Source organism: Vulpes vulpes, chromosome 4, assembly GCF_048418805.1.
Source record: "Vulpes vulpes isolate BD-2025 chromosome 4, VulVul3, whole genome shotgun sequence".
In the NCBI taxonomy this organism is placed as follows: domain Eukaryota; kingdom Metazoa; phylum Chordata; class Mammalia; order Carnivora; family Canidae; genus Vulpes; species Vulpes vulpes.
Window position 1 is genome coordinate 107973961 of NC_132783.1, and position 18373 is coordinate 107992333.

An 18373-nucleotide genomic window follows, 5' to 3' on the forward strand; every position below is an offset into this window, starting at 1 on the left:
GTTACCCTCTAATTTGTTGGGCTGTAGAATTTTCGCATTTTTCTGGATTAAGTCAAAAGTAGTGATCTCAAAATATTTCTTTCTGAGTTCATAGCTCAGGGTAATCTCAGTGATGTTTAAGGCCCAACAACAACTAACGAAGGTTTATCAATTTGGCCAAATCATTCTGCATGCTTTTTCCTACCTTAGTTCCTCTTTCCCTAAGACTATTATTCTCTGTGGGAGAAACATGGTTAGAGTCAGCATCAGGAAGAGCTGGGATAGCAGAAAGAGAGACAAGTAGTCTCATTCATGTTTTTTTTCTGCTTTATTCAGGTATAATTGACAAATAAAATTGCAAGGTATTTAGAATGTACAGTGTGATGATTTGATATATGAATACATTAGGAAATGATCCCCTCCATTGAGTTAGTCAATTAACATATCCATTAACTTACATATTTACCTTTTAGGTTTTTTTTTTCCCTGAGAACATTTAAGTTCTCTCTTATTGACTTTTTTTTTTTTAAGATTTTATTTATTTATTCATGAGAGACACACACAGAAAGAGGCAGAAGCATAGACAGAGGAGAAGCAGACTTCTCTCAGGGAGCCCGATGTGGGACTCCATCCTGGGACGAGGATCATGCCCTGAGCCAAAGGCAGATGCTCAACTGCTGAGCCACGCAGGTGTGCCTGTTACTGACTGTCAATCATACAATAGAGAGTTATACTATAGTTACCATGTTATATATTACTTAGACTGTATTCATCTTATAACTGAAAGTGTATTGAGTGAGCAGGAAGGAGATGAAAGATTGACTCTGAATACAAACATGACTCTATTTTTTTAAAGATTTTATTTATTTATTCATGAGAGACACACAGAGAGATAGGCAGAGACATAGGCAGAGGCAGAGGCAGGCTCCCTGCGGGGAGACTGATGTGGGACTCGATCCCAGGACCCTGGATCATGACCTGAGCCGAAGGCAGATGCTCAACTGCTGAGCCACCCAGGTGCCCCTCGACTCTTTGTTTAGAGCCAGATGACTGATCCTGCCTGTGCCGCACCTTCTACTTCTTAGAATCACCAGGGACACTAACACTGGGTAGAGGTAGTCTCTTCATTTCTTCATACTTAAGGAAAGTCTTCTCTCTAGCTTTATCTAACAGATCCAGAGAACCATGTTTATTATTGTTTTATTTAGTGGTATACTCAAGTAAAAAATATGAGATATAGCCACAGTCATAACAAGGCTCCATTATAGTCTTATTTTTTCTACAATTTCATGGAATTATGATGAGCATATTATTTTGAAAGGAGAGCCTAATGAGATAAAACAGCACTATATTGCAGTCCAACTAAAGCTATGTACATATGCATACTTTATTTATTTTTATTGAGGTAAAACAGCACAGCAAGGTTAAAAACAAATGGCTAAGCTCAATACAGGCTGTACAATGATGCTGAAAACAATTTTACTGGCGTAAAGGTCTCCAACATGCTGGTATTAACCTATTGATAAATATTTAGACTATTTATATTTTGCTCTCTTTGACAACTAAGCCATAATAAATGTATTTTAAGGCCACCTTTGGATGTGTCAGCATGTCTTAGTTTATCTTCTTTGTGGTAAAGGCTAATCACAGTGATAATTAAAATATTGAACACTGAAGGACAAAGATGGGCAAATTCATCTTGAGTACAACTTATTCTCTTAAAATTTTTTCTCTAACATACAAAAAAGTCATATTTTCCAACAACTTTCAACTTCTAGTTCTGAGAAGTAACATTATTGCTTTTTGGCCCATACATGCTTACTCAAAGCTACTCAAAGATTTTCAATGTTTCAGAAAAGCATCTATACAAGTCTTAATACTACAAAATAAGAACTTACAGAAAACAAGTTGTCTTGGCTGCAAGCTATTCAACACTGCTGCTCACTTCCATTGTGTCTTTGGAAAGGTAAACTACCCAGTATACAAGGTTAAATCCTGCAAATGCAACTGGGAAGAGAATCCGAGAATACTGGTCTATTTTACTGGTGCCTCCAAAGGCTGGAGAGAGTGGTGGGGGTGTGACAGGTGTTGATGGCAAGATGGGAGCCTTTGTGAGGACTTTGCTGGCCTCAGGGGATGGAACTATTGGCAAAGTCAGAGAGGTGATTCTTTTCTTCAGATGATACTTGGAATCAGGATGCTGTAAGGAAACGACATACATATTCAGCTTAAATCAAAGACTAGAGATCCCTTAGTCACTTTTTCACCATTGACAGATGTTATTATCTTATAATATCACATATTATTATATATTTAAGATAAAATGTTAGCAAATGCTTGTTTAAATTTTGACAAAATTTTTTTCAAGATTTTATTTATTTGACAGAGAGAGAGAGAGAGAGTGAGAACACAAGCAGGTGGAGCAGCAGGCAGAAGCAGGCTTCCTGCTGAGCAGAGAGCCTGATGAGGAGCTCAATTCCAGGACCCTGAGATTGTGACCTGAGCCAAAGGCAGACGCTTAACCAACTGAGCCACCCAGGCACCCCAATATTAGCAAATTCTTAATAGTATTTGATGGTGCTACTCTTCCAAGAAAGTGGTAAAACAAATTTAAAAAAAATGATTTGCTTCCATCCAACATCCTATAATTTAATACATCAGCAATTGATGCCAAGCATATTCCACATTCCAGAAACTGTAATGACCATTAGGCTATTAGGAAGAACTACAACTGGTCAATTTCAATGCTTATTTCATCATCCCCACGTTTTCCTGGTGGTGCATAAGCCTATAGAACAATGAGTGTAGGCAACAAAGGCAATTTCAATTTGGAATATATGGACAATTAGTTAATGTAAAAAAAATCTAGCAGTTCAGTTAGTTGATATCATCCTTTTCGCCTCTATCCTCATCTTCACATGTTCATAAATTTGACCCAGCTGAGAAAACAGCAACAAAAAATATTAAAGTGCTTGTGTATGTGAAAAGGCAAAGACAAAGTATCAGTACCCATAAACTGAGTGGAATGACTATTCATCCCTTGATACATACTGCCTTTTAAGCTCGTAAGTTCTATGTTGAGAGCTTTCTGCTTCCCATTCAGAACTTCTCCACTGGTCCTCCATCTTAAGTCACCAAAAAATGATTTCATTTACTGACTTCAGAATTGTTATACATTCTTTTTTATCATTAGAAATCATAAGACAACCATTTTTAGTCCTGAAAGGAATGTTTAGCACATTAATTGTCAGCTGAGAAGGCTAAGTCCAGAGGGTGGAGCTGGAAAGGCCTCGCTCATAGTCACACAATTAGTAATAAACCACACTGGTCAATTTCAATGTTTATTGCATCATCCACACTTTTTCTTGTCTTTAAAGTACTGGGTCTAGTTCAGATACTCTAATTCTGTTTGTTTTAGACTCCTTTCATACCATTGGAGGCCAGGGGACCTTCCTCTGATTTATATATTTTCTTATCTATATCCTGCAATAGTCACTCTCCTTGTGGCCAGGTTGTCCTTGCTGGTTTCTGTCTTCAAACACTTGCTGTACATGATCTCTGCTCTTGTAACACTGCCTTGTTTTCTCCCTGGCAGCAAAATCACCACTTTGATGCCTGGCAGGGTATGTTACTCACGTGGGTAGACTCCCGTGGTTTTAGCCAGCAACCCTACAGCAACAGGATGAGGCAGTCGCCTCCCCTGTGCGGGTTGAGCCACAGGACCAGAATGACCTGCCGATGTGGTGACATTTGGAGTGCAAGAAATAATGAATCCAAGAACCTCTTCTCTCTATAGTCCTCTTCTAAATTTTGCTGTGTGATTTGTCATAGAATTTACTGAGTACCTAAATAATAATAGTCATCATTGAGAGTTAAAGCCCTGTGTGCTTTTAGAGGCCATGGGAAAATCTCTTCACCAAAAGCAAAAATGAATCTCTGTAGTCATGTCAGATTTCTCATGACCATGGTGAATTTCAAGGAAGGAATATCTTTATTTGTTATGTATTCACCCAGTATTGTGCTAAGGACTCTTTACAGAATTAAATAAATCATAGGTTTTGATGTTAGAATATAACTTAAATAGTAGAGGGCTCTGTCTGCAAATCTTAGACAGGAAATAAATAACACCTTCTATTAAAATCATGTGACAGCTGAGGACTACTGTGCCCATGGTCACCGGCCAGTATGTGGACAGGACCAGAGCAGTGGTATTTTGATCTCAGTGCAAATAGGGAATAAACATAGCACCTTCTTTTCAGAGTTTCTATCATATATCTCAGACTCTAATTTGAATTTTTAGCCATTAACCATGTTATTGAAATATTCCCCCACTGAAAGAGCAAAATGTGTTACTATTTCATTTTCCAGAAAGTGTTATCCTCCTCCCAGATACATGGAACACTGAAATACTTTAGTAAAATTTCTAAGGATCATGATGGAGGAAAATGAGAGCAAGCCTTTAGAGCAGATTCTCTTTCTAAACTCATCTTGATTTTTAATAGCACACATTGCCCGTGTTTATTTCCTTTTTTAAGAAGAAAGAGGGAAGACATGAAAACGGTCATTGAGGCAAAAAAATGATTATAAAACATAATCTACCATGAAAATGTAAAGCATTGTTTTATCTCCCCTCTTTAAAGCTATGGGAGAAAATAGTTATTTGTCAATCTTTTGGCATTGTCACAATGTCACACATAAAGTAAGAATTGCCGAATGACATTCAAAACACATGAAAAATTTAATGGCATTAGCCAGGAATCAAAGATCCCCTACAACAGGATTCCCCATTTCCTCATCTACTTCCCCAAACAATCTTTATGGAGGGTTGTTTAAGAGCTAGGTGAAAAACTAATAAAGTGAAAAAGTGAAAAAGTAAATAAAGTGAAAAATAAAGTGAAAAAGCCTTAGATTGCAATTCCATATATACTAATTTCACTAAAAATAAAGTGAAAAAGCCTTAGATTGCAATTCCATATATACTAATTTTCTGCTGTGTGAAGTTCCCTTCTTTAAAGCTAGGGACAATTATTACTTTCTCTGTAAGTTTTCCTTTTCCTTAAAAATTTGAGAAAGCAAATGTAATGTATATATTTACAGATAAGATAGATGGATAGATATTAGATATACAAAATATATATCATAGATATATTAGAGAATACTTTTCTGCCTACTTAGCTGTTATAATTTACTTAGGTGTTAATCATACTCTTCCTTGTAAATATGATTTCAGTTGTGCCTTATATCCTTTCCTGACATAAAATCTCCTTATTGGTAGAGGGCGTATTATTTCCAAGTATAAGTGCTTCACGGTACCTCACCAGTGCACAGAACGTAATATGGGCTTGATAAGCATATGCTGAATCAGCAAACGAATGAAAATCTAAACATTTCCAGGATTTCTTAGAGTGATCAGGCAAGGAAAAGAAAACAAAAAGTTTTATGGTTATTTTACATTATATTTTAGTGTATTGTTTCATATTACAAGTACCAAATCTAAATGCTTATAATTGACAAGTACTACACAGCCCTTAGCATGCATTATTTTGCCTATTCCTGGAAAAAAAACTATAATGTAATTATTATTTTCATTTTAGAGATGAGCAAATGAAGGCTGAAGTGGGAAACTCACACAAGGTAATCACTGCCTGAAGTGATTAATCACTCTCAGATGCTTAAGATCACACACTTAATAATTTTTATGATTTCTTCCCATCAGCTCTAAGATTCAGGGCATGCTTTCTCAAACACAAAACCATTGATACTTTGGGTAGGATACTTCTATGTTGTGAAAGATTATCCTGCACATCATGGGATGTTGAGAAGTATCACTGGGTTCTACCCACAAGATGTCTGTAGCATCTCCCTCCTCAACATTATGACAACCAGATATATCTCCAGACATTGCCAAATATTCTCTGGGGAAAAAAGTCACCTGTCACTGAGTATCACTGGCTTGTTGGAGTTACAGCTATCTCACTGTCCAGCACTGCTTGGGGGTATTTCTAGCAGGCAGGAAATATGATATGCTCAAGGAAATGCAAGAGGCCTGGCTAACCCACATGCTGGATAATCAGCTCCTGCATAATTGGGAATTGGCAGTACAGGAAACTGGACTCCAATTTAGAAGAATCACATTGAATTTCTGAAATGAAAAGAAAGCCAATTTTACAAGCCATTCAAGATACAGGTTTGCTTCAGACCCCGCCTGTTCTATTGTAAGCCCGGCAGCTTCAGCTGATGGTAAAATAGGTTTTTGTCAGAGTCCAGATGAGGGCTCAGCTTGGGGCTGTCACTGTTTTGAGTGGAACACCTGTGGTTTTGAATTTTTCCAGGGCTTCCCTGCTGCTGAATGCCATCCTGCTTTGGGTATTTATAGAGCACTGCTTTGTTTTAAGTAATGCCATATTGCAAAGGTACTTTGAGTCAAACTGGACTTTATGACAATCAATTATTTGATGTAAAGATAAGACATTTGGAAAGTACTTAAAGCAATTTTGATACAGCATTCAGTGAATCTAATATGTTAAAGAGGAAGGGGCAATGGGTTATCTCTCAAGAGAGATATTCTAGCCATGGCTGCATTATCCAAGGGACAAACAAAACATCTGCTTTTTGGACCAGCAGACGGGAGCATCAAATATAAGAGAAATTTGAAAACATTTAGTACTTAATTTTTTTAGAAAACTATTATGTGAATTATTATGGAGAAAATAAGAATTTCAAATCAAATTTTCTTGCATCTAAGTAATAGCTGGTAGAATTGGGACAGAGATGATTCCAGAATTTCTACAAAGAAGCAGCTTATTGGCACCAATCTGGTGGGTCAGTGGTGTAAGGTACGTGTCTGGAAATCATACTGGAATGTTTGGAGGGTAAAGAAGGGAATATTGGATGGGGATTTGATAGAAGGTATAGAGAAAGAACTAACTACCTACACCCCTCATCTAATCCACCCTGACCTCTCTATAACTTATGCAATAGCACAACCATGGTGAAGGACTCAGAGTCTCTGATGGGCTTAGTTTAACCCTTAGTTCTACAGAGTAATGATAATATTCAAAGAAATCCAGGAAATATTTGGAACATGGGAAGTAAATCCTTTAGTATTCTGTGCTTCATATCTCTCTACATAGGTGGAAGGCAATATGATAATGACCCAGCAGATCATCCCAATCTTGAAAGGGAATAAAGAAAGAATATAATATGTCTATTTCCCTGCTCTATTCCCAATTTGCTAGCAACTGGCTTGGTGTTTCTAGAATAGGGCCAGGCTCATCCTTCTGTTCTCAGCTGAGGCAACACTTCCTCCAGAATGATAATCCCTTCAGACTGTGTTAGGTACTCTTGCATGGCTCTTCTTTAGCCACTATACATCTCTAACCAGAGTCTTTATCACAGTCAATTGTCATGGTTCATTGGTTTGTCTTTCTTCCTGTTCAGCAAAAAGCTTGTGAGGGAAGAAGCGATACTGATGTCACTCACTAACATATCCCCAGCATTCTACAAAGGATATGGAACATTTAACAAGCACTTATGGTATAAGTAATTCAGTGAATACATAGGTACTCAATAAATGGGTGCCAGATGAAAAAAAAAAAAAAAAAAGAACAAATAATGTAATCAGCATAAATATAATTATTGTCCTGACTAATGAAATTATGGCCAATTTTGTTTGTAGATAATTTGCCAAGAACATCATACCTCCTTATGAAAAAGAAAAGCCACATTGAATGTATCAATAGGTGGGGAAATTCATTCTTACGGACATAGTAATGAGGGCTTAGACCTTTAAAATAACAAGGAAACTATTAGGCAGCCCCGGTGGTGCAGGGGTTTAGCATGCCTGCGGCCCGGGGTATGATCCTGGAGACCCAGGATTGAGTCCCACATCGGGTTCCCTGCATGGAGCCTGCTTCTCCCTCTGCCTGTGTCTCTGCCTCTGTGTGTGTGTGTGTGTGTGTGTGTGTGTGTGTGTGTCTCTATGAATAAATAAATAAAAATCTTAAAAAAAGATTTTGAGAAATTTAAAAATAAAATAACAAGGAAACTATCAAACATCCAAAAAGTGATGTAGGTCCAAACTTGATCTAACATGCAGAATAAGCATACTCTAGACACATAATAATTTATGAAACATGAGGATAAGAGTAACTCTCTAAAGTCAATACAGCATACCAGATAAAAAGCAATAAGGAAAGGTACCATATAACCAGGAAAGAGGCTGTGTAGATAATTTATTCTCAAAATCTAAAAAAAAAAAAAAAAAAAAAAAAAAAACAAACAAACCCAAAACCCAAACCCTAGTATCTAGTTGTAAATGCCTTAAAACCAGAAAGCCATTAGTCTACCAAGCACTTCTGAGGATTTAGTTTTAGATGTCTCTTTGGGTTTGAGTGCTAGATTTAAAACTCCTGAACTTCTTTGCCATTATTATATCAAATTTCAAGGTCAAAATCAAAGTGATAAACTCTTTCCCATATTCATTCTAAATAGTTTCTTGTGAAAAGCAATGAGGACATTAAAATATAACTTAGAATCACATAAAACATCTAAGCACTTAATTTTATTTCAACCTAACCACACTGGTTTGCTTTTTCAATGTCCAACTTACTCAAATGACGTTATTTTGATTACAACTGAATAGGCGTTTTTAAATGTCATGGTATTTGAAAGAAAAAAATGGCCTAGCAATCATAATATACCATTGTGTTGTATAAATTGCAAATGTGTAATTTATCTTTGTTCCTCTACATTATATAAGGCAAATTGCCAAGGTTTGACATGAATAAATAAAATGTAAATGTTCCATGTAATCATCTATATTTAGTTTTGATACCTACAAGGCTTGTATTGTTAGGTTTGCTTATTTTGGTTTTTATTTTTATTTTTATGCTTTGACCTAGCCTTTCAGAAACAAAATCCTGCTTTTCATTGCCTTAAAATGTTTTAAGTGAAGCCAGGTTTAGAAATAAAACTTTTCATAAGAAAAAAGTCAACTCATAAGAAAAAAGTACTTAGAGATGATTTAAATGCATATTTTTATCCAGCTTCCCAAAGGACCTGCTCATTATATGTTACTATTTTAGATGTAGAAGATAGCTTATATGAAGACCTGAGATCTTAAATTCCATCTTATTAATAAATTATACGTTTAAAATAATAGACAAAGGAAATGCTAACTCTATGCTTTCTCTAAGGATTTGAAATCAGATTCCTTTCAGTAATACATATTTCAAAAGAACTGAAGTTGAAGTAAGGAAGTTGATCTTTCTTTTTAATCTCAACATCAGATCAATGAACATATTCAAAATCATTTGAGTTATTTTTTATCTTATTTTTCATGAATTTCTCTTTTCATTTTTAGTGCATTTCTTAAAGGAAAGTGTTAAACCTAATTCTAATAAATATGAATTATTCTTTATTTATAGATACATGGTAAGATAGTATGTGACCATTGGGCAATATGTTGATCATGTACCTATTAAATACAGATAGCTTATAGCATAATCACTTGTTACTACAAACATAAACTAATTCTTAAAATATTTTTTAAAAAAATTATTTTCAAGTGTTTTAGACTGAGTCTTAAGGCTAGCATACTTTTACTATAAAATGTATATTTTTGTGGCCTTTCAAACATATATATAAAGACAATAGATAAAAAAAAAAAAGAGGTCAAGGGAAGAATTTTAGGAACGACCTCATATTCTGAAAGTGTTTTATCTTGTGGTGTGCACTCTTTTATACATCAGCCTTTGTGGAATTGTTGGAGATGGGATAGCCTCTGCCTCTGTAAATCTGTGTATATCCTGACATCTGGAACTGAACCCTAGTTTTTCTAGCAACTAGTAACTAACATTTTACCTCTCTATTTTTGATTCGTAAGCAGAGGTAATTGGTCTGGATCACTGGATAGCAAACTTGGTTTCTTTTGTTGTTGTTGTTTTTAATGAGAACTAATTTAAGAAAAAAAAAAACTTTACATATTTGCACTATGGGAACAGCCTTATTTTATTCCTTGGAGAAAATATAGATACTCAAACAAGTTTCTTAGTATATCAAAAGAGAAGTTTCAACAAGAAGCTATCATCTTTTTAACCAATAAATGCCTGAGTATTTGAGAGTAAAACACACATAGCTTTGCAATTTTTATCATTAAAGTTAAACTAGGATTAGCTGAACTTCATGTGGTTCTGTGATTTGGAAAAGGTCACAAGAATTGATTATAAAGACATTTTTAATTCAAAGTGTCGGGAGTACTCAATTTTACAGAGCAAGATTTTCTTCTTTTCAAGAACTATTATTTGGAATTTGCATTGACATAAAAATGTATATTTGTCAATCATTCCTATAATCCATTAAAAAATGTCTGCAGCTGAACTATGAAAATTTACTGTTGTGAAAATTTACTCATATGTGAAATTGAAATTTGGGGGCATATTTACGACCCTTGAATTATTAAAACCATCATTTGTTTGTTTTTCAAAAAATCCTTTGAAAACTAGAGCTTAGCCACAGCAAATCTAAACTGTATTTTATAGGTATTCATCATTTATTATAAGTCTTTGAATAAAAACACTTTAGGATACATGTGTTTAATATACAAATGTGAACATGAGAATGTTTTCATTTAAATCAAAAACCTTGCTTATGACTCAGCATTCATAGAACCTAATATTTACATCTTGCCTTGAAATAAAGCAGCAAGCAGATTTCTAACAAAAATTGTCCATTCTATAGGAGTCCCTGTTTATTTCCCTCAGACTCTGAAGCTTCATTAGGAACTTTTTTTTTCACCTTATTCTCCCTAGTTGGTATAAGTAAACCTGCTCAAAGGAAATATCTAAAGGGTGAGAAGAATTTTCTCATCTCTTCTGAGAGCTTGGAATCCACTAGTACCAGTGAGGATGATAAAAGAAGAATGCAAGAAGTTAAGAGAAAAGATAAATGAAAGATTGTTGCTTTTTTTCCCCTACAAAATTGGAACAGAAGTTGGCCTTGGAACCAGAATTATGTAACTTATGTTCACATAATAGTATTTTTTGGACTATTTAGTTGTTTGTGATCACTGTTAGGCTGCCTTTTCCTATAGTGATGAGAAACATTAGAAAAGTAAACAATTACCAATACAATCTCAGCTTCCAAGGGTTCAGTTGCTTTTGATATTGTAACTGGGGGTGAGGCTGCATTCTGTGCCCTCCTTTTGGCCTTCTGTGTCTGAAGATTGGTAAAATAGTTGACAGCCGCAAACTCAATAAGAGCGGAGAAGACGAAAGCAAAGCAAACAGCTATAAACCAATCCATGGCAGTTGCATATGACACTTTTGGCAAGGAGTGCCGGGCACTGATGCTTAATGTGGTCATGGTTAAAACAGTGGTGATCCCTACAATGAAAAAGAATGAGAAATGCAGCATTAGCATTTGGAATCCAATAACAACAAATGAGAATGTGTCAGTGGATTAAACACTCTGCAAATATAATTTTTGTTATTGTTTTATAATTATTCACAATTCTTATCATAGGTGTTATCGTTTTGTATCCTTCGATATTTAGTGTGGTGATGTGTACACCGTAGTTGTTCAAGAAATATTTTCTGATTTGATTTAGCTTAACTATTGTAAAGTTTAACTCACAAATAATTCTAATCATTTACTTATTAAGAAAACTTACAGCAATATTATCACATCAGTACTAAAACCTTGAATTCTTGGTCAATTTGAATAGCTGATAATACCTATCATATTTAAGAAGTCTATCTGGTATGAATAGTAAACATAATATTAGGTTCTTTAATTTTTTTAAAAAAAATTCTAGCTTGATCTTAAGGTAAAATATTTACTCATGAGAAAATAATTTCATCAGTCACTAGCAGTTTAATGTCTTATATAATAGTTGGAGAATATATGTAATTTGAAGATGGCCAACATCATTATATAGGTATTCTTCTATAATTTGCAGGATGAGATCTATTTTAATATAGTAAATTAAAAAGTCAAAATTCCTCTACGATTTCAATTTGACTCAGGTCTTCCCTGTGAACCTCTCTAATTGTATAATCATTAAAACCCCCCAAAATTGGATTTTGTTATTGATGATATTTTCTGTTACAGCTCTTTTTCTAATGTCATTTTTTCCACCAAAACTAATAGCAATTCTACATATCATAAATGCAACTCAATATTTAGTTTGAAACATGGGAAATTGGTCATATGTAACTATTTTTAGACCTAGAAAAAATGGCACTTTCTTATAGTTCAACCTAATAAAAGCAAGACATAATTTATATTTGGGGTTCAATATCTTAGCCTTTCTTTTTATGGATTTATATGTTGGTTTTTACTTTTCTGCTTTTCCTCAGTTATGAAAAAGCAAATTGAGATTTTAAAAAAGAAAAAAAAAAAAACTCCTAAATAGTCACAGGAATCCAGCCAGAATTCTTGCCAAGACAAATTTTTTGTGGATGTACCACATATCTTGGGATAATATAAGAGCCATTTTATATCATACTCATGATAGGAGTCTATTTTCTTTGTGAATTAAAAAAGTGCACTAGTGTGAAGATTCCCCTAAAATATACAAGCAGTAAGAGCTATAGAATGAATGGAAATATAGACAAAGAGTGAAGCATACCAAAGACAGTTCTTGCAGGGACAGACTCCTTATTAATCCAGAAGGACACCTGGGAAAGAATGACTGTCATAATGCAAGGAGTGTATATCTGTATCATGAAGTAGCCCATCTTCCTTTGCAAGTGGAAATAAACTGTCATTATTACGTATTCACCTGTTGGAAAACACGTATATTAATATTATTGCTGTTGACAGTGTGCAAAAAGAAAGCAACTGGAAATAAATCGTGCAGATCTTTAAATTAACATGGGCTGGAAGAAAACAAGTAAAGGCATATTTCACTGAATGACAAAGATACTTGATCAAGCAGAGGATAGATACATCAGGTCTTTGTTTCCAGTTGGTTTCTTTGTGTTATATACATACAAAACTACTTATTTCAAGGTTACACAGATCTTTATTTTTTTTACACAAATCTTTATATGCACATAGTTGCAAAATCAATTTTAAAGAAAACTACTCATCACTTCAAAACAGCAAGCATAGCTGAGGATGGCTAATGCAGAGAAGAAAGAACTAGATATTTTGAAAATGTGCACTGGAGTCACCTTGCTGGATTATATTCTGGAACTGGTCTAATTCTTACCTGTGTTAGATTTAATTGTTTCACTAGATACTGTTTGTCCAATTAGATCATACTGCAGGAGACTTGAAGATTCTTCTGGGACTTCGACTGAGTAAAGTGGTCCTTTCTTCCATGTATATATGATTTCACTTTTGGGGTAAGCATCTGAATTTTTTAAACAAATGCAATATAGCAGTGAATCTGACTAGTTGTGATTTTTTTTCAAAGCATACTTCGTCCATATAAAAAAGGTAAGACCATAAACTTTCTTTAATGTTTCTTTTTTTAATCTGAGTGATTTATACCTTTGACTATTTACAAGATTGACAGACAGGATTAAATACATATATTCCTGGAATCACATTGAGACTATCATGCAATATTTTTCTTTTGTTTTCTGATCTCTGACTAAATCAAATAATTATATATATTTGATTATAATCAGAATATATATGAATATATATATATTTGCTGGTAGTCAGAATATATATATATATATACATATATATATATATATATATTCTACCCTTATTTATTTACATTTATTTATTTCCTTCAGAGAAATAGAGGGGGTGGGGAAGAGGAGCAGAAGGAGAGGGAGACAAGCAGACAACTGCCCTACTAATGTGGGGCTCTATCCCAGGACCCTGAGATCATGACCTGAGCTGAAAACCAGAGTTGAACATTTAACAAATTAAGCCACCCAGGTGTCCAGGTGTTATTGGGATAATTATACATTTTGAATGCATTATTTGACTCTCAGAAGCTTTTTGTAACTTACAACTCCCAAACTTGAGTGGACAAGCATGCCCATCCATAGGAAAGTTAACCAGCCTCATAGGACAGTCAGCATTGATGGTAAGCCTAGGGACATTGAAATAAATGGTTCAGAGTTAGTATACTGGACAAATCATTTGGGTTAGAGGAAGTTGAATTGGGGAAGTCTCACCTCATGGTATATAAAATGGTTCCATTCTGCATTATTCTGAAGAGTTTATTAGGGGTTGTCATATTGTGTGCAATTGATTTTTTGCCATTCCTGAAAAAAGTGTCAGGTGTCCAGATTTTACTGACCATCAGATTATTCAAACTCAAAATCTCAGTTGGTCCCCCAAACTTTAACCTCTCATCAGTCCAAGTCTGGCGGAAGAAAACGTCCATTGTATACTCCTAAGAGAAAATAAAATATTCATGCAAGCTGGGGAGATAATTTATTAAGAATAATTCATTCACCAGCTTATGTATCCAATCCTAAAACTTAAGAAATAAAGCAATTTTTCATGATAATAACCTATCATAGAAACTATGATTTCAGTAAACTATTTTTCTCAAACTTATAATTTGCAATATTATTGTAAAAGATAGTGCTGTGTTGTACAAACCTTCCTCCTCTACCTTGGCTCTCTTCAACAATCTTCCTCTTTCCTATCAGTCATCCACCTTTCTATCTATTGACCTATTAATTTCCCCTCCATTAATTTAGAAGAAAAATATGAAAAGGTTTACAGTCCTGGTTTTGTACTGGCCTTCCTGTCATCACTTAAGTCTAACCATTCCCCTCAATGCCTTGTTCACTTTCAAAGGTGTTGCTGAACACCATGGTACTATTTAGTAAACTTTTAAGGATAGATAAACTTCACTTGATAAGTATACTCTAGCTGCATATCACAATTATTTTATATTGTTTTCAGAGAATATAAAAGCAAATGTTACCATGATTACCCAGAGCATCATAATTACAATTTTGAGTTTTAATTTGTGGCTTTTATTAAATAACATTAGAAATCTTAAGAATTATGGTAAGAGTCATTGCAAAGGCAATGATAAGTAATACCTTGTAAGTATATCAAACTATTGCTAACAATTGCTTTGCCTACTTTATGTGTTCCTGTATGAGAGCTATTACTACAAGTTGTGATTAGATTTTCAAAATATAATTTGACACACAGTGTATCCATATAATAAAGAGCCAGGCTATCACAAGTCTCCACTGTACAAATATTCTTTAAAAATGACACACATGCATAAAATGAAGTGCCAAGTGTTCCCCAGACTTCCATAATATAGTATATATAGAGCTGTGGTTATTTATACTTGAGGTGAGTCAGTACTCAGTGAAAAATATGATAGTAAAATAATTGAAGATTCTGGATACTGCTGACTCTCCTTTCTTTCAAGTCTTAATACATTTATCTCTTAAAGTCCTCCTCCCTTTTCTTCACCTCCTTGGGTTTTTTTTTTTTTCCTTACTTTTCCCCTAACTTCTCCTTTCCCTTCTTCTGATATGCCTTCATTTTTTTTTCCTCCCTTCTTGCTTCTTTCTTTTCTTGTCAACTTAAAAAGCAGAATATAAAAAAGTCTTCAATAACCATTTATCCACAGCTACACTTCTCTAATAAACTTTAATGATTGAACTATTTAAAGTTATGTTTATTTCAATTTTAGTTTTTATATTTTACTTTTAGGGAGGAAATGGTACCTGAGAACTGTGAAAAAAATACCGTGATACACTTCGTTCTAGAAGACTAGTTCAGATTTTCATTGCCACTTACTATAAATACTCTCTTACGAATCCTACAGCCATCTGTACCTGGAACAGAGTTCCCAGAACACCTACTGGTCCATTTACAACACAAAAGGTACAATGCACTAGCTTTTTCAAATGATGCCCTTCCTTATTTTAATAAAATATACTAAAAATAATGTGTTACAGAAAATAGCTATATTTTAAGTTTCACAGATACCCTCAATATACTCTTATATGATGTATCATCTTTGTTGGTTTTCCTTTCTTCTATTCTAAAGATTTACCAGGATTTCATTGAGATAGAGAAAATCTTATCTGTGTAGAAAAGAATTGATGCATGATATGTGGTCAGAAGAGAACATATAATCTTAGAAAGTGCCTCAGATCAAAGTGTCCAAGCAGAGCCCTTAGTGAAATGTGAAGGGGGTTAAGCCAGTAATCTACATTAATGACCATGCCCTCCCAGCATGGGCACACATATTGCATTAGGATGCTGGAGCCAAGCTTGGTAACAATGTCCAAGATTGTTAGTTCTAGGACTCTATTCTCAAGCCAATCAGTAAAATTACCCTCCTCACTCAGGGCTCGCTTACCATCTCCACGTCTGACACAGGCCCAAAACTGGTCACATAAATGTCTGTTTTGACTTCAGTAACAGCACCTGAAATTAGCCCAGAAGAATAAGAATAATTATCATCACTGATTTTAAGGGGACTGAATGTAATGACCCTCCCACAAAGTCCTTTGTCATGGTCAGAATCTGCAATCCATCCTTAAGTAATCCAGTAGCAAGAGCCTTTGGGTTTTTCAACTCTGAAAACTCATACCAGTCGCATTACTGTAAAAAATTTTCTGGTCAATTTGGAAAATTGAAGGAATGAAGGGAAAGTAAGTGTTCTTATAAAAATTATAACAATAACTAGCACATCTTGATAGCTTTAATAGGACGAACACTTAGAAAAGTGCTTTGCATGGAGAATCTCATTCTATGCTCACACGTATCTATGAGGCAAGTACTGTTAATATACCCACACTACAGCTGAGGAAGCTGAGGCTTAGAGGGTTCAAATAACATGCATAGAAGGTCACAGGCAGAAGGAGGGACAGAGGCTGGATGGGAACACATGGCATTTCCCAGTACCCATGCACTCTACCACTCCACTATCCTTATGAAGCCTCTGGGTCTTGGAACAGCAGGAAGGGGGAAGGAGAGTACAGATGTTTGGTCTAGTAAGGATGTTTCCTCTCACCTCCAAATCCTGGCCGCAACCGATTGTCATAGCCTTCAAGCAAGTTGTCCAGGATCCGACTGATGTTTTTGGAGTAGAAGTTTCCTTCATCTTCAAGTTTCCCTAGGGTATTTTCTACCCTGTGAGGAGATAATCAATGAACCCCACTCCCAGCCTCAAAGAGAATGGTCTGTTCAATCTTCCCTCATCTACCCCACCACAAATACATGCCACACCATCCAGGCTTCTTCTATGATTTGATTTAGAAGTTACCCAGTGAGTGTGTGCTTTCACTTTCCTCTGCACTAAAAGGAAAAATCAGAAAAAATCTTACTCACCATAGAATAATATATAGCAAGGGCAGAGGCGACGCCATCCTGCAGTGCACTGCAACGTCCAGTTCACCCTCCTCCTAGGTTCTCCTCCCTCTTAACAAGCTCCCCTTTGCCAATCAACTAGAGTAATCGTCCAGACCCCTCATATCTCTTTTCCCTGTTTGCATCCAGCCAGTAATCTGTAGATGAAGAGGTTGCCAGCAAAACTTTGAAGGTTCCCTTTACTCTCTTGTTCTTGCTTCTGTCTTCTCATGTGGAACAAGGTGGCTTGTGGTCTTAGACTACATCCTGATGGACACTCAGCCTCCTCTGGTAGACTCAATTGGGAAACGAGAGTCTGAAGAGACAGTGTATGGTCGGAGAGCAGTGACAATAATCGAATAAGGCACTAGGGGAGATTAGAAGGAAGATATCCACAGCTAGTTTTGGCATGGAATTAGCAGGGCCCTGTGAGAAAATCTGGAAAGCAGTGGCATCTTGCTGATTGAGATTATGTTCCAAAGGGCTCAGCATTTATTATTTCTCTGGTTCACAGAAGGATTCCTACACAGCTCTTATTGCTCAAAAAGTCTAAAGTCTAACAATATTGAGATCTTTTTAGATTCTTTTTCTGATTTCTTTTTTTCCCTCTTTCTAATTTCATTAGGATTATTGCATCAGACATACCTTTCCTCTGCACTTAAAAATTGTCCCTTATTATTCTTTGAAAAGCATTTACGTACACTAAAACAACACCTGGCTGTCTTGCTATTGAATTGATGTTTTTTGTTTGTTTGTTTAAGTACATTGCTGATCCTTTCTAAGATATTACATCTCAAGCTAAGACGTAAATGGGTCCTACCACTATCTTTAGAAACTTGGCAAGTTTCATGGATGCTGCCTTTAAGAGACAATGTCCAGAAATAGCTGACTAAGGTTCCCCTAGTAGAAATACTGTAAGAATTGAGCATCCATGGACATGGCTCACGATGCTGTTGCTGAACTAGTTCACGAGGCTTGCCACAGGTCAAAAGCAAAATATTTGAACCCAAGATATAGCATTCTCTGCCTAGTTTGGTAGATGGAAGTTGGAATAAAGGAAGTCACTTTAAGTTTTAAAATTTTGATC

At 35.3% G+C, this 18373-nt stretch overlaps 1 protein-coding gene across 1 annotated transcript; it reads right to left on the reverse strand.

Annotated features, from left to right (window-relative positions):
* Positions 1–824: 824 nt before the first annotated feature.
* Positions 825–18134, reverse strand: GABRA6 (gamma-aminobutyric acid type A receptor subunit alpha6). Its single transcript, XM_026010444.2, has 9 exons — positions 17269–18134; positions 16952–17070; positions 16295–16362; positions 14124–14344; positions 13956–14038; positions 13196–13339; positions 12611–12763; positions 11104–11363; positions 825–2179 (listed from the first exon to the last, which is right to left on the reverse strand). The coding sequence occupies exons 1-9, from the start codon at positions 17304–17306 to the stop codon at positions 1904–1906; spliced, it is 1362 nt and encodes a 453-aa protein (XP_025866229.2). The 5' UTR covers positions 17307–18134; the 3' UTR covers positions 825–1903.
* Between the last annotated feature and the right edge of the window lie 239 nt (positions 18135–18373).

Bases quoted from the DNA above. Each gene is read 5' to 3' on its own strand.
- GABRA6 (XM_026010444.2), bottom strand. From the start codon at position 17,306: ATGGCGTCGCCTCTGCCCTTGCTATATATTATTCTATG. The intron at 14,345-16,294 runs GTAAGCGAGCCC...ATTTTCTCTTAG, and splicing joins CTGTGTCAGACGTGGAGATG to GAGTATACAATGGACGTTTT. The intron at 2,180-11,103 runs GTAATTGTTTAC...GTTTCCTTACAG, and splicing joins TGGAAGCTGAGATTGTATTG to CATCCTGATTCCAAGTATCA.